Source organism: Lutra lutra, chromosome 5 (genome assembly GCF_902655055.1).
Source record: "Lutra lutra chromosome 5, mLutLut1.2, whole genome shotgun sequence".
Classification (NCBI taxonomy): Eukaryota; Metazoa; Chordata; class Mammalia; order Carnivora; family Mustelidae; genus Lutra; species Lutra lutra.
The window spans coordinates 687,659-704,447 of NC_062282.1; the positions used below are offsets into that span (position 1 = coordinate 687,659).

Below are 16,789 nucleotides of genomic sequence, written 5' to 3' on the forward strand. Positions count from 1 at the left end.
CCTGGGCCAGCCTGGGACACCTCTCTCCTCTCTCTCCTTCTGTCTCTGTTCCTCTGTTTCTCCCTCCATCTCCGTGTCTCTCCCTCTGTCTCTGTCTCTTCCTCCATCTCTGTGTCTCCCCCTCTGTCTCCACGTCTCTCCCTCCATCTCTGTCTCTGCGGTGGCATCTGCCTGCCTGGCCTGCATTGTCATCTTGGGAACTAGATGCCCCTAAATTCTGACCTGATCCCTCCCTTCCAGCCTCCACCCTTCCCTTGTCCCCTTGTCCTGAGGCAAAGGTCAGATTCCTGAACTCACCGCTCTCTGAGTGGCCCTCGCCCGTCCTCACCGTCCTCACGCTAACAACCCTCGGATGTCAGTGTGAACCAGTCTCACGGGGTGGGGTCGGGGTCAGGGCATACAGTGCCCAGCCTTGGGGATGTTATTGTCCAGTGGCACAGGTCCCCGGGGAGCCTGACAAGCAGACAGTCACCGTGACGGAGCCCGTCCCCCTGGGAAGGACCAGGTGGCAGGGAGAGCTTGGTGCACCGCTGACCCCAAAAGCTGGTTGAAGGCCGGGGATGGGCGTTGCCGGGGAAAGTCCTGTGGGCGGGCCGGGTACCGTGTGGCCACTCACCAGAGGCGCGGCGGCCGGCAGGCGGCCAGGACTGCGGTGGGGTTTCGGGAACTGAGTCGGGAGGGGCACCCGCCATCCCTGCACACAACCTTCACCCCAAGGTCCCTGCTCTGTCTTCAGTCTCTGCTCAGACACCAAACCCTGGGCGGGGTTCTCTACTGGCCCCCCAGCCTTGCCCCCGAGGGCACTGAGTAGAGGCCACGCTGCCATCCGCACATGCGGCTGGCTTCCCTGTGTCTCCCTGACTGACCGTTCTGGGGGCCAAGACCCCACTTCCCATTGCAGGCCCCGCCACCCAGCTCGGGGGTGTGGGGGGCCGCCCCACGCAAGGCACTGGATGCAAGGGAATCCAGCTGCCTCAGGGAGAGGCTGGGTGGCGGACGGGTGATGCCTCGGGGAAGTCCGTGGGCCAGAGAGCCCTGGAGACCAGTCTGGGTCCCCGAGTCCTAGAGGCCCTGAGTCCATAATAGCTCTGGGCCCCACATGCTGGAGCTTGGCCCAGGAGGGGTCTGGGCAGCCCCAAGCTTGGTGTGAACAGGGCAGTGGGCTGCTCCCAGGGCCCAGGGTCCCCCTCATGTCCTGGACTGGGTTGGGGGCTCAGAGATGCCCCAGCAGTCAGCCTGCTGGCAGAGAGCTGGGGAGACAGGGCCGCTCCGGGCTGCCCTCTGCTGCGGGGTGGTGGGTGTGGCCACGAGAGAGCATCCCGGGGTCGGGGAGGAGCAGCATCCCGCTGAGTCCGCCAGGCTATCCAGCTGGGGGTGTGGGTCTGGTCCCGGAGCACCCTGGGGGGTGGGGGCCGGCAGACTCGGGCGTTTACACAGCGGGAGGGGCTGGCTGGCACCTGCGGAGCTGCTTCCGAGGGTCCGAGGAGCCTCTGCAGATAAGGCATTAACAGCTGGGGCGGACTGGCCATCAGATCTGCTGACGCCAGGCGCCTGGGGCAAGGTGCCAAAGGTTCCCTATAAAGTGCTGGGGCTCTGGGCCACTGGCCACTCACCCTCCGGTTGCTGGCCTGCCTCTTTGGGGAGGGACCTGCTTGGCGACCACCATGGTGAGGCTTGTGCTACCCAACCCGGGCCTGGAGGCCCGGATCCCCTCCCTGGGCCAGCTGGAGACCATTGAGGCGGAGGAGGCCAGCTCCCGGCCCAAGTGGGACAACAAGGCCCAGTACATGCTCACGTGCGTGGGCTTCTGCGTGGGCCTGGGCAACGTGTGGCGTTTCCCTTACCTGTGCCAGAGCCACGGCGGAGGTAGGCCACGGGGCTGGGGGAACGGGGGATGGCAGACTGGGGCCCTGGGTGTGAGTGGCGCCACGTTCCCCTGGGACGCCAGCACCCCCGGGGCTGCAGGCAGGACGGCACGCATTTGTGCCTTCCCTTGGAGAGCCACGCACCTCCACGCGTGTGCCGAGGGCCGGGCTGGGGGGCCAGTGGTCGAGGGCCCTCTGCTCCCAGCTCGTGGCAGGAAGTGAGGGATGTCCACAGCCCTGACCCTGCGTGTCCAAGTGTCCGAGTGTGGGGAGCCCTGCCCTGTTCTCGAACACATCTGACCTGCATGTGGGGGTCTGAGAGGAGCCGGCCACTGCTCCGGATGGAGCCTGCCCCCCCGAGTCTGGCGGGGCAGCGAGCCCAGCTGTCTTCGTGTCCACCATGGGGCCCCATCTCTGCTCTCCCTGTGCTTTATGCATGTCCTAAGGCCAGAGCTGGGTGCCGCATTCCTGGAGGGACAGAGGAAGGAGCTGGGCAGGAGCAGGCAACCTGCACAAGGGTACCCCGGCCTCGACCCCTCCTACCCCTCCAGAGGCCTCCAGGGGTCTCCTTCCACAGGTCAAGCCTGCCCCTCCCCCACCCGTGGGTCCCCCAGGGGTGCTGAGTCGGTGTCCTCATGGCCTTGTCCCCTTGCCCACCCTCCCAGGGCCTGTGGGCTCCGGGATGGGCCCCCATGTGTCCATGTCCTGTCTGCCTTGGCCCCCAGCCCTGAGAGGGGTGAAGGCAGAGGGGTCTGGCTCTGTGAGCCAGCAGGCAGCTGCTCTGGGGATGCCGGCGCTCCGGGGACGGGCGTCAGCAGGGGCTGTTTTCCTTCTGACTCTGAAGGACCTACAGGCTCTCGCCTGCGCTTTGGGATACGAAAGTTTCCTCAGGAGAAGCAGAAGTGGTTCCAGGTCAAACCCAGCAGCCCTGAGTTCCCAGGATATGTCTTTCCCTGGTCCCTCCTGTGCTTCTGGGAGGCGGGGGACCGTGGCGCTGGAGACAGGGGGTTGAGAGAAGGGTCCCCAGGAGCAGAGCCCCTGATGTCAGCGCCACTTCCTTCTGGGACTTCCGGGTCACCTGCCCCCCGGGGACCGCCCTAGGGTCTCCCCAACCCCTCTACCCCTGCTCCGTTCCACTGGGAGCTCAGCACGGAGCAGACTCCCCCGCCCCCCCACTGTGGGCTGCGTGAAGCTCGCCTAACGGGGAAAGGGGCCGTTCCAGTGCCGTGTGGGGCCCCGGGGCCACAGGGGTGGGCCCGCTCTGTGGGTGGAGGCCAGACGCTCGAGCCCGAAGCCAGGGCAGGTGGCACCACACGAGCCACCGGAGGAACGCTTGCCAAGTAAATCCCGGAGGCTGTGGGGCCCCACAGAGAAGTCTCTGTGGGGAATGGGGGCTTTCGGGTGCCCCCCCCACTGGCTCTGATTCCAAGGGGGCAGTGTGGGAACCCTGCTCCCAGACCCCGTGGACTGATGGGACTGTCGCTGAACCAGCCCATGGGAGCCGTGTCCCCACAGCCCAGCTCCACCCTGACCGAGGTGCGGGGTCCCGGCTCCGGGACGGGAATCGGGTGGGAGCGGGGTGAGAGCAGGCACTGGGCGGTGTCGGGAAAGGCGCTCTGACTGGGAGGAACTCTAGTGTGTGGCCCCAGGCGGGGATGTCAGGGATAGACGTTTGGACCAAGGACTGCAAGCTGGTGTCTGTGTGGCCTCTTGGCCCCTCCCCCTGAACTCCCCGCCCTGGGCTGCTGGCTCTCTGGGCACGGGCTCCCCTCCCCGAACACATCTCGGGCTGGGCTTCGCTTCAGGAGATCCCCGTGAGCTCAAAGAGCACGGTTCTTCCAGGCCTTGGCCAAGGAGAGCCGGCGCTGGCCCTCCCGGGCCCTTCCTGTGCCCCCACACCCCTCGCAGCCGGCGAGCTCCGGAGGGCTGGGCCTGGGCTGTACCCCTGCCTCCTTAAGTCACACCAACCACCCTGACCAGGAGGCCCTCGGGCTGGAGGCCACTTGCTCTTCTGTCTCTGGCCCCCAGCCCCATCCTGGCTGCCGGGAGCAGTGCTCATGGGTGGAACCCCCAGCCTCTACCCCCAAGCTCTGTCTGTAGTCACCTCACGGCTCCCCTGCTGACCAGGGGTGCACCGGGGCTCGGTGGGCCCAGGGGACGGGGAAGGGGTGGCAAGGCCCCTTTGGGCAGAGCCTTCTGGGCCTAGAAGGGCCTCGTTGTGAGCTCCAGGGTGCAGGGCCCAGGGGAGGAGGACCCCAGGAGTGTGCAACCCAAGGTGGCTCCCATCCCAGGGTCACGACTTCTAGGCCCTGGACAAGCTGCCGCCCCTGGCTGCCCTATCTAGTGCCCTCCCCATGGCCGGCTGAGAGCGGGGCCGCCCCCTGGGGCACTCTAGGTGCTGACTGGGACCCCCCAGAGCAGACAGTCAGCTGGAACGGAGGCCAGGAGGTGGGCCAGACCCAGGGAGTGAGGAGCTCATGGCTGCGGCGTCATCCCCGCACAAGACGGCTGTCCGGCCTGCGGGTCTGTGACTGGCGCAGTCTGCTCAGAGCTGCGGGCAGGAGGCGAGAAGGCCGGGAAGGCCCTGGGGGAGGGGGCGAGAGGCCATCCTCAGCTGCCTTTAGGGACCCAGTGAGAGACACGCGAGGGAGGGGCCGTGCTGGTCCGTGGGTCCCTGGGGGAGGCGGCCGGTGCCCCCAGCACACCTGCTGCTCAGCCCATCTGCAAGGACCGCTGCGGATAATGGGGAAAAACCTGAGTCCGTCCCGCCGTACCTGTCGAGGGTTTGCAACCATCCCTCCAGCCCCCTGGGCGCCTCCGCAGGCCAGCCCTGACCCTGCGCCTGGCCAGGGGCTCACAGGGCTCCCCTCTGGCAGACCTGCTCACCGCCCGCCCCCCGGGCCCAGTCTCCCCGCCAGGGGGATGTGCCTGCAGGTACGTCTCCTGTGGGCACCAGCCACTCCTCCTGCCCCGCCCGCCGCCTCCACCTGTCCACCCAACAAGCCGGCGCCGGGCAGCACCAGGAGGCCCATCTCCCAGGACCTTTGGAACCACATCTGGGCGCCACTGTGCCTGCTGGCCGCTCTCCCGCCTCTGTCCTCCCTGCTTCCCTCGCCTTTCCCCACTGGTTCTAAAAGGAAAGCCGTGTGTCCCTGGGGCTTTCTCTGGAAGTAGGTATTGCTGGAGAACATGCTCGTCCTGGGGATGAGCAAGGGGCTGAGGTCCTGGGGCTGGGTGCGCCAGGCGGGCGGGCCCCAAGGGACACAGAGGGCTCCCCCTGGGGGGTGGCGTGGACCCATGCCCCCCATCCTCCCGCTCCCTCCCTCCACGGGCCATGCCCACTGGAAGCCGAGCCTGACGCACAGGGACCCACTGGTCTGTGGGCCCGGAGAAGCTCCTGTGTGGGAGGGTGCCAGGAGCACAGGCAGGGGCAGACGCGTCCTGGATAAGGGGGTCTCCCAGTGAGGTTTCCAAGTATGAATAGGAGATTCCTGCTGACGGTTGAGGGGCAGGGAGACCGGTGGTGAGAGCAGCGTCACGAGACAAGGGGATGGGATTGAAGGATGTTTGCAAACTTTGTGCTACTGTGCACTTGTTTTCTTGGTACTTTTGCTCGAAGGTTTTCAGATCAAGCCCCTAAGGAGACATTGGAGAGGAAAGTCTTTTCTTTTTGTAACTAGACCCTCACTGACACGGTGACCCTGCTGGGCTCTGAGTGGCCCGGGCTGTGCCCCCATACCCAGGGGGAATCTAGCTGGTGGCTCTTCCTCTCCTGGTACCTGTCCTTGGATTTGCTTTTTTGTCATTGTCAAGCCCACACCCCTGAGTTCCTGGAACTTGGACCCCTGCCTCTGACGCAGCCCCAGCTTCTGAAGGAGCCTGGCCCTGGAGCCCCGGCTGGGGAGTGAGGCCACTCGGGCAGTCCTATGTGTAGGACAACGACCCATGGCAGGAGGCCTGGCCCTCCCAGCATGAGGACCCCACAGACAGAAGGACGGAGGACATGTGCAGAGGAGAGAAGAGAGAGAGGGCTGTGGCTCTGTCCCACTCACACACGCACATGCAGGCATGCACAGACACATGCACACATGTGGACACACCCACCCACACACTTACACACACACCCTCCCACCTGCGCACATGCACACAGAGACACTCATGCCCTCAGGCACGGACAGTGCCGCCGCCTGCCTCCCCCCGGGGACCTCTAGGTCAGGGGCTGAGCCCCACCCTGACCAGGAGACCAGCACCCGGAGGTGGAAGCGGCTAGTGCAGGTGTGGGGGTGGGAGGAGTGGGCTTGGGGTGAAGGATATGACAGATTCGGGGAGAAGGACAAGCAGAACGAACAATTTGGGACAGGAGCAGGGGGCGTTGTGGCTTCGGGCCAGGGGCTGGAGAACATGGGGAGAAAGGACGCAGGGGCGGGAGGTGGGGAGCAGAGCGGCCTGAGGCTGTCCCAAATGCCCCTCCTCGTGGGGCGGGACCCCAAGCCGGGCAGGGGCCAGTACCGTCCCTCAGCAGGTCATGGCCGGCCCCCATAAGGGCAAACCGAGAGCCATCCTGGAGAGAAAATAGCCCAGCTCAGGGGTCTCGGTCCACAGGGGTCTAGGGAGTCCAGTGCCTGTGGCTACAAGGCGGAGACCCAAATCCCACTGTCAGTCCTGAAGCAGGAAGCGTCCGGTCTCCACCGCAGAGCCGCATCCTGGCCCGCGTCCAGGCCGGTGGGGACCACGGCTGCTCTCATCCCTGCTGGGCCATGCTCGGCACCGTCCCTCGCCGTGGCTGCGCCTGGAGAGCTTCCTGGGCTTCTAGGCAGTCTGGGGACCCCAGTGGTCGCCTTTACAATTTCCCTCCTTAACCTGCTCTCCGGCACCAAAGCTGGGGGTTTTGTGAGATGCCGGGGGTCCTGGTGACTCCACGAGGGCGGTGAGGCCCGTGCTCGCGCACGTCCAGGCTGGCCTCCCGAGGCTCAGAATGACCCCCTCTGGTGCGCCACCTCCGGGTCAGGCTCGGAACCCTGGGCTCTCGGGAACTGTCCCCTCTGACCCTTCCCCACCGCCCAGCGGAGGTTGTCGTGCCTCCCCACGCTCCGTCTAGCACAGCGACAGGGCTCACCGGCTCATTCCCAGGGGTTGCCGTGTGCTGTGACAGACGCTACCGCGGGGCGGCGGTGCAGGGCAGCTCCGTGGCAAATGGTGCCCGTGGCCGTGAGTCCCAGGCCCATGTTTGTGCCGCCGTTCTGAGGCGCTGTCGACAAACACAGTGTTCCCAGAGGGGCCTCCCACATGCTGCCCCCTGCCCGCATCACTGCCTTCTCCCCACACAGGCGCCTTTATGATCCCGTTCCTCATCCTGCTGGTCCTGGAGGGCATCCCCCTGCTGCACCTGGAGTTTGCCATCGGGCAGAGGCTGCGGAAGGGGAGTGTGGGCGTCTGGAGCTCCATCCACCCAGCCCTGAAGGGCGTCGGTGCGTGTCCAGGGCCCTGCCCAGAGCCAGGGTTCGCAGAGGCATCCCCCCTTCCTTCTTTGCTCTCTCTGCCTAATTTCGGGGACAGGAGGGGCCCAGGGCTCCACGCCCAGGCCTGTGCAAACCCATCCTTGGGATCTCAGGGGACCGTGGGCCACAGGTCCAGGCCCCATCACTCCCGGCTACCAGGGACCAGCCGGGCAGCTGAGGCCATCCTGAGTCCCAGGTGCCCAGGGCATGGGAAGGTATAGACATGCATGGAGTGTAGAGCCCCTCCTCCCCGCCCAGATCAGGGCTCAGCAATGGCCAGACTGACCAGGAGGGGCACTGACCACTGAGTTCCTTCCTAGCACTGACCCCTCACCCCAGCGCTGACCCCCTACCCCCACATTGACCCCTCCCCCCAGTGCCAGCCCCTCCCCCCCAGAGCTGACCCTGCCCAGCGCTGACCTCTCCATCCAACCCCGACCCCTCATCCTCTCAACGCCCCCCCCGCCACTCCTGAGCAGTGACGGTCTGGTCCCCCCAGGCATTGCGTCCATGTTCGTGTCCTTCATGGTGGGCTACTACTACAACACCATCATCGCCTGGGTCATGTGGTACTTCTTCAACTCCTTCCAGGACCCCCTGCCCTGGAGCGAGTGCCCGCTCAACGCCAACCAGACAGGTGAGACCTTGGTGGGGCCGGCGGTGGGGGGCTGGAGACCTGGCGCTGGCTGTGGGGGGAGCCGCGCCCTGGGACATGTGGCCCACGGCCCACGAAGAGCCGCCCTGTGATTTCCAAGTTCCGGAGCTGCCGTAGCTCAGGTCTTGCAAAACCAGAGCCCATTTAAGGCAAACGGGCATTAAACAAAGTCACGTCGCAGGAGAAAAGCCCTTAAATAGGCTGGCTTCCCTCTTCCTCTGTTGTACGGAGGAAATGGGGACACCTGCCCACCCGGCCTCCCCATGCAGGCAGCGGATGTGGGGTTCCAGGTGCCCCAGAGAGCTGCTCCCCACATCTGCAGGGCAGTGTCCTGATCCCCACTGGCCTTTCCCGCCCAGTCCCCGGAGGCTCTGTCTGCAGAGCGCTCTCGCCCCTCACCGTCTGCTCCTTCTGTGGGTGGAGGGCCTTCAGGGAAGGGGGGACCAGGCCCTAGGCTGTGGCCCGTGAGGGCATGGGGACGTGTGAGGTCACGGGGCTGGGCTATGGGCACACACGCCCATCGGGACGTGGACAGCCTGTGTTGTGAGCGTGGGCCCAAAAAGCAGATGTGGCCAGTGTGGTTTGCCGCATGGATCCCTCCAGACGTGCTGGGGTTGGGGCCGACAAGATGGGCCCCTCGGAGTCGAGAAAGGACAGGGCCCTCCCCCATGGCCTCCCTTGCTGCTTTCGAGGACCATTCAGGGCACAGTCCCTGTCTCTGGGGAAGGGGTGGGGGCCCTCCAGGACTAGATGGTTTCCCTCTTCTCGGGGTGTCAGGCTGGCCTGGAAGGGCACCCAGGACCCTGGAACCCAAAGGGATGAGACCGTGTGAGGTTGAACACCATTGCCTAGGGTGGGCCTCAGCCAGGGAACGGTAGAGACCTGTGACCCGTGCGCGGCAGAGCACCTGGCAAGGGCCGACTCCCAGCTCAGCCTGTGGGTCTCTTATGTGCCTGTAGCAGGGGCAAGAGGGAGAAGGGAGGCAGCGGAGGCCTCGTGCCCACGAGTCGTGTCTGCGTGAGTGTGCACACATGTGCGTGTGTTGTGTGAATGTGCACCGTGTGTAGGTGTGTTCGTGTGCACACGTGTGTGGGTGTGTGCACGTGTGCAGGCGTGCACAGGCATGCTTGTGTGCACAGATGTGTGTGTACGTCGTCCCTACTGTCACTGTCCCGAAGCACAGTTCGGGGCTGGGCTCCCTGTCCTTTGCGGCAGCTCGCACTCCCTGACCCGCTCTGACTGGTGGGGACGCCCGCCCCAGGCTACGTGGACGAGTGTGCCCGCAGCTCCTCCGTGGACTATTTCTGGTACCGGGAGACCCTCAACATCTCCACCTCCATCAGCGACTCCGGCTCCATCCAGTGGTGGGTCCTGCTCTGCCTGACCTGTGCCTGGAGCGTCCTCTACGTCTGCACCATCCGTGGGATCGAGACCACTGGGAAGGTGCTGGGGGGGCCCCGCTCAGCCGCTGCGAGGGCCCCACGTGCCCACTGTTGGGGAGGGGCCTCTGCTGCCCCCGTGCTCAAGAACGCACTCAAAGGGCTGCGGGCAAGTGGCCACGAGAGCTCTGACCGGGGAGCCGGACCGCCGCAGGTTCAGGAGGCGGGTGGCATGGGGAGTGGGTGCCTCTTCCTGCCTGCAGCCTGGGGGCCGGGCATGCAGGGAGGGGCGGGCTGGAGGTCCCACGCTGTCGCCCCTTCTCCTCGGGAGCCCGCTTGGCTCCGCCAGCCCCTTGGCCCACACCTGCCCTGTCCGCAGGCCGTGTACATCACCTCTACGCTGCCCTACGTCGTCCTAACCATCTTCCTCATCCGCGGCCTGACGCTGAAGGGAGCCACCAACGGCATCGTGTTCCTCTTCACGCCCAACGTGAGTCTCCCGAGGTCGGCCCAGGCCCAGACGGCCCAGCGGAGGCCAGACTGGGGGACGGCCAGCTCTGGGCCCCTTGTGGCGTCCAGGCAAGGCCTGTCTGCTCGATGGTGACCATGTGGACCAAGGGCGGCCACCACCGGGCCATGCACCAGCTGTCCCCTCCAGGAGCCCTGCGTCCCTGTCCCCAGACCTTCCGAGCGCAGCTGAGGGTCTCTGTCCGGCTGCAGGTCACGGAGCTGGCCAACCCTGTCACCTGGCTGGATGCGGGGGCTCAGGTCTTCTACTCCTTCTCGCTGGCCTTTGGGGGCCTCATCTCCTTCTCCAGCTACAACTTTGTGCAGTGAGTGTTGGGGGCTCTGCCTGCCCGCCCTGTGCCTCGGCCTCCCCACCCCCAGGGAGGGTGAGTGGAGGAAGGCATAAGGGTGGCCCTGCTGACCCCGGGTCCCTGTAGGGCTATGGCCATGGGTGCAAAGAGGTGTGCTGTGGCCTCAGGAGGGCTTTCAGGAGCGAGGCATCCCCAGGGAGACACGTTTACGACCCGGCCTCCCCTGGGTGCCTTTGCCCCAGCGATCACAAGTGCTGGTGTTCACCCCCCAACACTCCCTATCGTGCCTCAGCACCCAGGACCCCAGGAGGGCCGGCCTCTGCCGTCCACCATGGCCTGACACCCTCATGGAAGGGGTCCAAACTGCGAGGGACCTTCACCTCCACAAGTATTATGGGGCACCTCCCTGTGCCCCACCTGGTGCACCAGGACCGTCCTGCTGGGACCCATGGTCCAGCAGAGAGACAGACAAGCCACGGGAGTAGACAGGACGGGCGTGGGGCCAGGTGGGCTCACCCGCTGGCTGTAGTGTCAGTGGGACAGGGGAGCAGCCGAGGGGACGGACCTGACAGCAGGTGCTTCTCAGCTGGGGCCATTTGCCCACTCAGTGCTCACCAGCGGCTGGTGCAGTCACATTCCCAGCTGTGCCAGCCCCGGCACCAGCCCCAGAGCACGCCCTCGCCCCGAGGGAGACCTGTGCCGTGCGCTCTCGCACCCACCCCTGCCCCCGCCTGCTCCCTCTCTGGGCAGACTTGCCTGTTCCCGGCCTTTCACCCCATGGATGGCCGGGAGCCGTCCTCCGTATCTGGCTTCCGTCCCTGAGCACGACTTCCTCGGTGTCCACCCCTGCTGCAGCCTGTGTCACACATCCTGCCCTTCACGGCCGAGGATACCCAGGCGTGGATGGGCCACACTGTTCGCACCCCCCACCCCGATGGACACACGAGCTGTTTCCACCTCCTGGCGATGGCGAACATTTGTGTCCAAGCTTGGGGGCCGACATGCCTTCGCTGCCCGTGGGGCACCCGGGGCGGGGCTGCTCTGGAGTTAAGGGCTCGAGGGAGTGTTTTCCACGGAGCCTGCCCCACTTCACATCCCCCCAGCCATGCAGCAGCGCCCGATCCCTGCTTGCCCTCACCAGTGCTTGTCATCTGACTCTGACGCAGGCGGCCGGAAGCATCCGAAAGGGTGTGGGCCCTGGCGGGGGGGCTGGGGCATCGGGGCTGAGTTCTCGAAGCACTGAGCCAGGCTATGGGCTTCCAGTGTCCAGTGCAGGGGGCAGGGCCCAGCCCGTCTCCTCAAGGTCTCATGACCCGGGGCAGGTCTCCTGGGCCAGTGTGGCGGGGACCTGGGGACACGGCGGGAAGGGAAGAGCGGGGTGGGCTGTGTCCCCCGTGGCTGCACCCTCCCCACCGGGTACCCCGTGCCTGTGCCTGCTGGGTGCTGACTCCGGCCGGGGGGGCGTCCCCGTGGGCCGTGACCAGACGCTGTTCTCATGCAGCAACAATTGCGAGATGGACGCTGTGATCGTGTCGGTGATCAACGGCTTCACGTCCGTGTATGCGGCCACCGTGGTCTACTCCATCATTGGCTTCCGCGCCACGGAGCGCTTCGACGACTGTTTCAGCACGTACGTGGTGGCCCCCCACCCCGGAGCTCACGCGTGGTCTCCGGGGAGCCGCCGGCCTGCAGCCAGCCCCCTGTCTTCCCAGGAACATCCTGACACTCATAAACGGGTTCGACCTGCCCGAGGGCAACGTGACACAGGAGAACTTCGAGGAGATGAAGCTTTGGTGCAACAGCTCGGATCCCGAGGCCTTCGCGAGGCTGCACTTCCAGACCTGTGACATGAACAGCTTCCTCTCAGAGGTCGGGCCCCCGGGGGGGTGCTCCGGGGATCTGCGGGCTGGGGCAGGGGGCAAAGGCGCCACGCTTCCCCCGTGAGCCGAGATCTGATGGGCCCAGAGTCCCGGGCGCCACAGAGCCTGTGCCCCAGACCTAAGGCCGAGGCTGGGCTCTGGGGCCCCGGCGGCCTGGCCCCCCACAGTGCCGGCGTCAAACACACCAACACCCCCACGTCCACGAGTACTGGGATTCCTCCTACAAACACGCCAGCCTGTGCTGACCGAGCCCACACCTCGCTTTACTCGCGGGCACGGCTGACTCCGGGCTGGCTGACACCGTCCGCTGTCCCAAGGCAGAGCTGTCCTCCGCAAGCCGTCCTCTGAGGCACAGACGGCTCTGAATGCCAGGCTCGATGAGCGGCGAAGCTGGCACGTGGTCAGGATTTATGGGCCAATGTGACTTAAATTTTGTAATTTTCTACTTTGGACCCATGCACTGTCTGGGGACAGGTCACACATGTTCAGGGCCTGGCACGGAGTCCAGTGGCCGGGGGTGACAGGCTCCACAGGAGCGAGGTGTGCCAAGAGTGAGCGCAGCCAGCAGAGCAGGGGGGCGACTGGAGGGTCTCCTCACCAGGTCTGTCCCCCGATACATGCCGGACAAGGGGTGGCGTGGTCCGAGGGCACCGGAGACTCTGAATTCTTTCTCCTCTGGAAGCTGAGGGAGGAGTCAGTGCTCGGGGCTGTGCGCTGAGCATCCCCGGGGCGCTGAGTCCCAACCCCACCACCCCGCACCCGCCCAGGGTCCCGCCGGTGCTTCTGCCCCGGTTTTGCCTTCTCAAGAAGTTCTGCAGAGAGAATGGAGAGTTTGTGTCCTGGGGCCGGCTGGCCCCTCACTCCCGTCCACCCATGGGGGTGCGAGATGCTCCCCGGCGCGACGCACAGATGCTGGCCGCTACCCTCTCCTCCTAAACTCCCTGCGCGGCCCCGGGGAGGATCTGTGCGCAGAAGGCAGCAGCCATGTCCTCTGAACTTGGAAATGCTGTGAAGTTGCTTTGGGAGCCCTGACTTGGGAGAGAGTCCCGGGGACAGGGGCAGGACGGCAGGGAGTGCTGGGCCCGGGGCGCCTCACTCAGCCACCAACCCCGCCGGACACACCTGGGGGGAGGGGCCACAACAGGGGTCTCGCAGACCCATTTGGGGCTTCCGCCCCTGCCCGGCGTTGGAGCCCACGCCCTGCCCGCGGCCGCTCAGCCGGGCCACTGGCCGCAGGTCCGGGATGTCAGCTCTGGGCACTGGCTCAGGCCTCGTGGAGGTCACCTCACACCCTTAGCCCATCTGTGCGGCATGTGTCTCAGCGAGCAGATGGCCTCTGCAGTGGCTGCGGGTCTGTCTGGGCAGCCCGGGGCCCTGACGGCCGCTGAGCAGGGCAGCCCTTTCCTGGTCGTCAGACTGGTTCAGCTTTAAAAATACAGCGGGGCCTAAAACACAGGTTCTGGTTTTTCTCCAAATGGCTCGGCTCAGCCCTCTGCTCGCCCGGTGGGGCTCGGCGCCTGTGGTGCTGTCTGGGAAGGACGGGGCCTGGGAGGGGCCCTGGGGGACCTCGTACCTCCGTGACACCGCCCCACCCCTACAGGGCGTGGAGGGCACCGGGCTGGCCTTCATCGTCTTCACGGAGGCCATCACCAAGATGCCCTTGTCCCCGCTGTGGTCCGTGCTGTTCTTCATCATGCTGTTCTGCCTGGGCCTGTCGTCCATGTTCGGGAACATGGAGGGCGTGGTCGTGCCCCTGCAGGACCTCAGGATCATCCCAAAGAAGTGGCCCAAGGAGCTGCTCACGGGTGCGTGGAGCCGGGGCGGCGAGTACGGCTCCCGGGGCGCGGCCAGGGCGCGGGGCCTCAGTCCGCAGCGGCCTCGTTCTCTGCCCCGCAGGCCTCATCTGCCTGGGGACGTACCTGCTGGCCTTCGTCTTCACGCTAAACTCCGGCCAGTACTGGCTCTCCCTGCTGGACGGCTACGCGGGCTCCATCCCGCTGCTCGTCATCGCCTTCTGTGAGATGTTCGCCGTCGTGTATGTGTACGGCGTGGACAGGTAGGAGGGAGGCCGTGGCGGCAGGCGGTTTCCAACGGGGTCAGTGGGTCTGCTTTTGGGGTGGGGCGGGACAGTGCCGCCGTGACTTGGGGCCGAGCGTGCACGGGCCTGACGCCTGTGTGGCCGAGGGCAGAGGGGCTAGGCCACGGACGGATGTCCACCAAAGCGGTCCACACAGTGTGCCCTCCAGCTTCCAGACGCTTCCGGACCCGGCAGACGGGGCACTCGCCAGCATCTCGGGGGTGGAAGGAGAGCAAAGCGCTACCGTGGAGGGAAATAGAGACCGTGTGGCCTGAGTCGCAGGGTAGGAAAGGTCGTCACTGAACCATCAGTTGAAGGCAAAATACTACCATGTCCCGCGCAGGCGGCCCGAGTCCCACACAGGCAGCCCGAGATGCGGGCAGATGGGCCAGGTGGGCAGAGCAGCCCCGGGGCTGGGTTACAGGCAGCAGACATGAGGGCCAGGTGTGGGCAATGGGGCTCCCACTGCAGAGATCCAGGCTGCCCCATGGGGTCCCAAGGAGGCCACCAGGCCCAAGGGGAGGGAGCTCCATCGTGGGGTGCTCCAGGCCTTTCTAGACAGAGAGAAGTAAAGTGGGTGAGCAGGCTCGTCTGAGGTCTATGTGGCCAGACACTCAGGACATCAGGCCCTGATCAGAGAGGACCACAGGCCCAGAACATGGCACCTGGGCTCTCGCTGGGAGATGGGCTCCCCAGGGCCTCAGAGACCACCTGCCTGCGTCTGTTACCATAAAGCACATACAAGCCGTTGGAGAGCCTCCTCTACACCCACGAGAGCTCCCTGCACGAATGCGGATTTGCACAACACACCGCGAACCCGCCTGGGAGCCAGGGAGTGTGTGGGGGGCTGCTGCCACGACACCACCAGACACTGCAGAGGAAGGCTGCTGTGCCCGCCGCAGGTTGTGATGCAGACCCGTGACAGGCTGCATGAGGGCACGGCTGTCTGTGACCGTCTGAGGACAGTTTGAAGCCAGACGCTGGCAGAGCACCGTTCAACACGCCATAGGGAGGATAGCCCTGCACACAGGAGACTCCTGCTGGGTCCCACCTGGGGACGAGGCCTGGCCAGCAGTGTCCTGTGGACTCTCTGCGGCCCTGGACAGTGCGTGGTCCCGTTCTGCGTACTCCGCGCCGACATCTAGAGACAGTGGACTCCGGTGCAGAAGAGAGTCCGGCCCGGACGGGCGGGAGACGGTGCAAGGCTACAGCCCTGGTGGGAGGCTGGGACGGGGCTGCTGGCCGGGTCGTCCTCCGCCCTAGATGCACGGGCCGCAGCTCTGCACGAGTCCACGTGGCGAGTTTACCGTCTGGAGCTCCGGGCAGCTGCACTGCGGACAGTGGAGCATCCCGCTGACCTCCCAAGGGGGCTTCTGATGCAGGAACTGGGCTCTCCTGGAGGCGGCGGGTCTCTGGGCAGAGGAAGACGGGGCTGGGGCACCGGAGATGGCGACGCCGTCAGGGTTGCACAGCCGGCCGCCCTCTGCTGCGCCGGGGTCGCTGGCTCACGGAGAAACCCCTGATGGCTTCCTTCCCGCCTTGTGTCCAGGTTTAACAGGGACATCGAGTTCATGATCGGCCACAAGCCCAACATCTTCTGGCAAGTCGCATGGAGAGTGGCCAGCCCGCTGCTCATGCTGGTCATCTTCCTGTTCTTCCTCGTGGTCAAGGTCAACGAGGAGCTGGTCTACAGCGTCTGGGACCCTGCCTACGTGAGCCGCCGGGCGGCCGGGGGGCGCAGGGGCGGTCTTGCTCCTGTAGGGTGGGGAGCCTGGGGTGTACCTCCCCTCCCCCACAAGGGCCAGGAGCTGACCCGCGGGGCAGGGGCGCTTGCCCCGAGGGAGACCCCGCGGGCTGCTCACTGCTGCTCTCTCCCCAGGAGGAATTTCCCAAATCCCAGAAGGTCACATACCCGGGCTGGGTGTACGCTGTGGTCGTCATTGTGGCTGGGGTGCCCTGCCTGGTCATCCCCGGCTTTGCCATCTACAAGCTGCTCCAGAACCGCTGCCAGAGGCCGGGGGACCGCCAGGGGCTGGTCAGCGGGCTGTCCACGGCCTCTGTCAATGGGGACCTGAAGTCCTGAGTGGCGCAGCCCAGCGTGTGTGGCTGTTGGTGTTGGGAAGTTCCAGGCCACACACATGTGTGCACATGTGAGTGTGTGTGTGTTTATGTGTACTGTAAGATCTCACACATGTGAGTGTGCATGTGTGTGCGAGTGCATGTGCACAAGTGTGCATGAGTGTGCTTGTGCTACACAGGTATGCGGGGGTGTGCGTGTGTGAGTGTGCGTGTGCAGAAGTTCGTGTACACGTGTGAGAGTGTGACATGTAGGACTGTGCATGGGGGGCTGTAGGGAAGTGTGTGTGATGCGTGTATGTGGTCATGTCTAAGTGTGTGCACGTGTTTGAAGATTTGTGGGCGTGTGCGTACATGTGCAGTGTGCGTGACTGTGGCTCGTGTGTGTGTTGTATAAATGTGTTGGGCACACGTGTGTTTGTGCACACATGGCCATGTGTCCATGTTTGTGTGTGTACACACACACGCGCACACACGCATACACGCCTGCTGCACAACCCCAGGGCCCTCGCGCCTGCCTTTGTCACGGGTGTGGGGAGCG

At 65.5% G+C, this 16,789-nt stretch overlaps 1 protein-coding gene across 1 annotated transcript; it reads left to right on the plus strand.

The window, feature by feature from the left end:
- Positions 1-1,547: 1,547 nt before the first annotated feature.
- On the plus strand, positions 1,548-16,435 carry SLC6A19 (solute carrier family 6 member 19). The gene is made up of 13 exons (XM_047730948.1): positions 1,548-1,866; positions 7,193-7,333; positions 7,863-8,000; positions 9,280-9,461; positions 9,777-9,887; positions 10,118-10,230; positions 11,717-11,845; positions 11,928-12,084; positions 13,696-13,900; positions 13,992-14,151; positions 15,722-15,884; positions 16,052-16,310; positions 16,382-16,435. Exons 1-12 carry the CDS (start codon positions 1,665-1,667, stop codon positions 16,253-16,255), a joined length of 1,905 nt encoding a protein of 634 aa, XP_047586904.1. The 5' UTR covers positions 1,548-1,664; the 3' UTR covers positions 16,256-16,310; positions 16,382-16,435.
- Positions 16,436-16,789: the final 354 nt, after the last annotated feature.